Below are 2,274 nucleotides of genomic sequence, written 5' to 3'. Positions count from 1 at the left end.
GTACGGGCTTAGTTGTTCCACAGCATGTGGGATCTTCCTGGACCAGGGACTGAACCCATGTCTCCAGCATTGGCAGGCGGATTCTTTACCACTGAGCCACTAGGGAAGCCCCTGAAAGTGTTTGGATTTGGCTTTTAGCAGGGAGAGACTCCTCCTGGCAGGGCCTTTATGCCAGGGTGTTGGTTCTCAAACCTGAGTGGTATCAGAGACCCCGGAGGGCCTGTGAAAGTGACCAGAGGGTCCGCTGAGTTCCAAGGCAGCAGATCAGGGCTGACCTGGGAATGAGCATTGCCCCTGTACCCCCAGTGACACTGATGCTGCGGGGGTATGGTGCTGGGGTCTCCTCTGCTGGTGACAGGCATGTCCTGGGAACCCCCAGCTTCCCTAGGCACCCTCCCACCCACCTTCCAATCTTCCTTTATTTTATTTATTTTTGGCCGCACTGTGTGGCTTGAAGGGATCTTAGTTCCCCAAGCAGGGATTGAACCCATGCCCCCTGCAGTGGAAGCACAGAGTTTTTTTGTTTTTTTAAAAAATATATTTATTTGACTGCATTGGTCTTAGTTGCATCCTTGGGATCTTTCATTGCGGCACACGGATCTCCAGTTGTGGTACCCGGGATCAGTAGCTGTGCCCCACATGGGCTTTGTCGCTCCCTCTCATGTAGTTCCCCGACCAGGGATCAACCTTCATCCCCAGCGTTGCAAGGTGGATTCTTAACCACTGGACCACCAGGGAAGTCTCCAGACCTCCTTTATTGAATGTTAAATGCTTTCCTTATGTCCAGTCTGGGCTTTTAACCATGCCCAAGAAAGAAACTAGGCCTGCCCCAGCCAAGCTTCAGTTGTTGGACAATTCATCAGGAGAGTGTTAGGAAACATCGAGGGTCTCATTCTTTTCTTCTTCTCCCCACAAAACACGCAGGTTGATAGCTTTACACACCTCTACACTCTGGTTTTAAGACCAGACCTCACTTACGAAGTGAAAATTGATGGTCAGTCGATTGAATCCGGAAGCATCGAGTATGACTGGCAGTTAACGTCACTGAAGAAAATGGAGAAGGCATCAGCAGAGGCTGAGGGCTGGGACCAGGCTGCCAAGGACAAATCCCAGGTGTGGATTCTTCCTACACAGCTGCTAGAAGGTGTAAAGCGTAGATTGTGAGTGCCCAGGTGCCGTGCAAGTGCTGCCTGGCTGGTAGTGATGGTGCTAACAGTCAAACAAGGAGCCCTCCCTAGAGTGCATGTGCTGAGACCAGCCACACAGCTGCATACTGCACGGTATTGTGAAGGAGTTAGAAGTATTTGAGATGAAAGCAAGAAGGGTTTGTTTTCTTAACCGATATTTTAAAAATCTTTATTTATTTGGCTGCACCAGGTCTTGGGTTTCCCAGGTGCCTCAAGTAGTAAAGAATAATCCGCTGGCCACTGCAAGAGACTTGAGTTTGATCCCTGGGTTGGGAAGATCCCCTGGAGGGGAGCGTGGCAACCCACTCCAGTATTGTTGCCTGAACAATCCCATGGACAGAGGAGCCTGGTGGGCCGCAGTCAGTGGGGTTGCAGGGAGTCGGACACGACTGAGCATGCTTGCACCTGTGCCAGGCCTTAGTTGCGGCATGTGGGATCTTAGTTCCCTGACCAGGGATCAAACTGTGGCCCCTGCAATGGGAGCATGGAGTCTTAACCACTGGACCACCAGAGAAGTTCCAAACCAATGTCTTTTTCCAAAAAAAAGAAAATGCCTCAGCAACCTTTATAAAAATGATTTTCTTTTCATTCTGCATTTGAACATAGCATTTTTGAGCATCATGCTTGTAACCAGCAGCCAAGCATCCATGACTGTAACAGCTGCGTATTAGTTTCCTCTTGTTGTTTAGTCAATAAGTCTTGTCCCCCTCTTTGCGACCCCATGGACTGCAACACGCCAGGCTTCTCTGTCCTCCACTACCTTCCGGAGTTTGCTCAGATTCATTTCCACTGAGTTGGTGATGCTGTCTAACCAAAAGGACCTCAAACTGCAGGCTGTGGTCGAAACCCCTGGTGAAGTTAGGAACCCCAGCACTCAGCCCTTCCACCATCAAGTTGAGGAGGAGAAAAGGGCACCCGGGGTCACAGGCCTGCCTCTGCCTCTCGGCAGATTTCCTTTCTCAAAGCTGAGAATCTAACTTTTTCCCCCTGCACGCATTTGAAGGACTGGGAGAAGCATTTTCTGGATGCCAGCGCCAGCAAGCCGAGTGACTGGAAGGGCGAACTGGACGGGGACTGGCAGGGGGGC

General features: G+C 50.8%; 1 protein-coding gene across 1 annotated transcript in view; it reads left to right on the top strand.

Annotated features, from left to right (window-relative positions):
* CALR3 (calreticulin 3) overlaps window positions 1-2,274 on the top strand; it is a 26,449-nt gene that overhangs the window by 18,195 nt on the left and 5,980 nt on the right. The window contains exons 7-8 of the mRNA XM_010845671.1: window positions 925-1,113; window positions 2,191-2,267. Coding sequence (XP_010843973.1) covers window positions 925-1,113; window positions 2,191-2,267 — 266 coding nt within the window. The remainder of the gene's footprint in view (window positions 1-924; window positions 1,114-2,190; window positions 2,268-2,274) is intronic.

Source organism: Bison bison, unplaced genomic scaffold, assembly GCF_000754665.1.
Source record: "Bison bison bison isolate TAMUID 2011002044 unplaced genomic scaffold, Bison_UMD1.0 scf7180017864221, whole genome shotgun sequence".
In the NCBI taxonomy this organism is placed as follows: Eukaryota; Metazoa; Chordata; class Mammalia; order Artiodactyla; family Bovidae; genus Bison; species Bison bison.
Note: the sequence above shows the minus strand (reverse complement) of the source record. Positions and strands in the feature narration are given on the sequence as shown.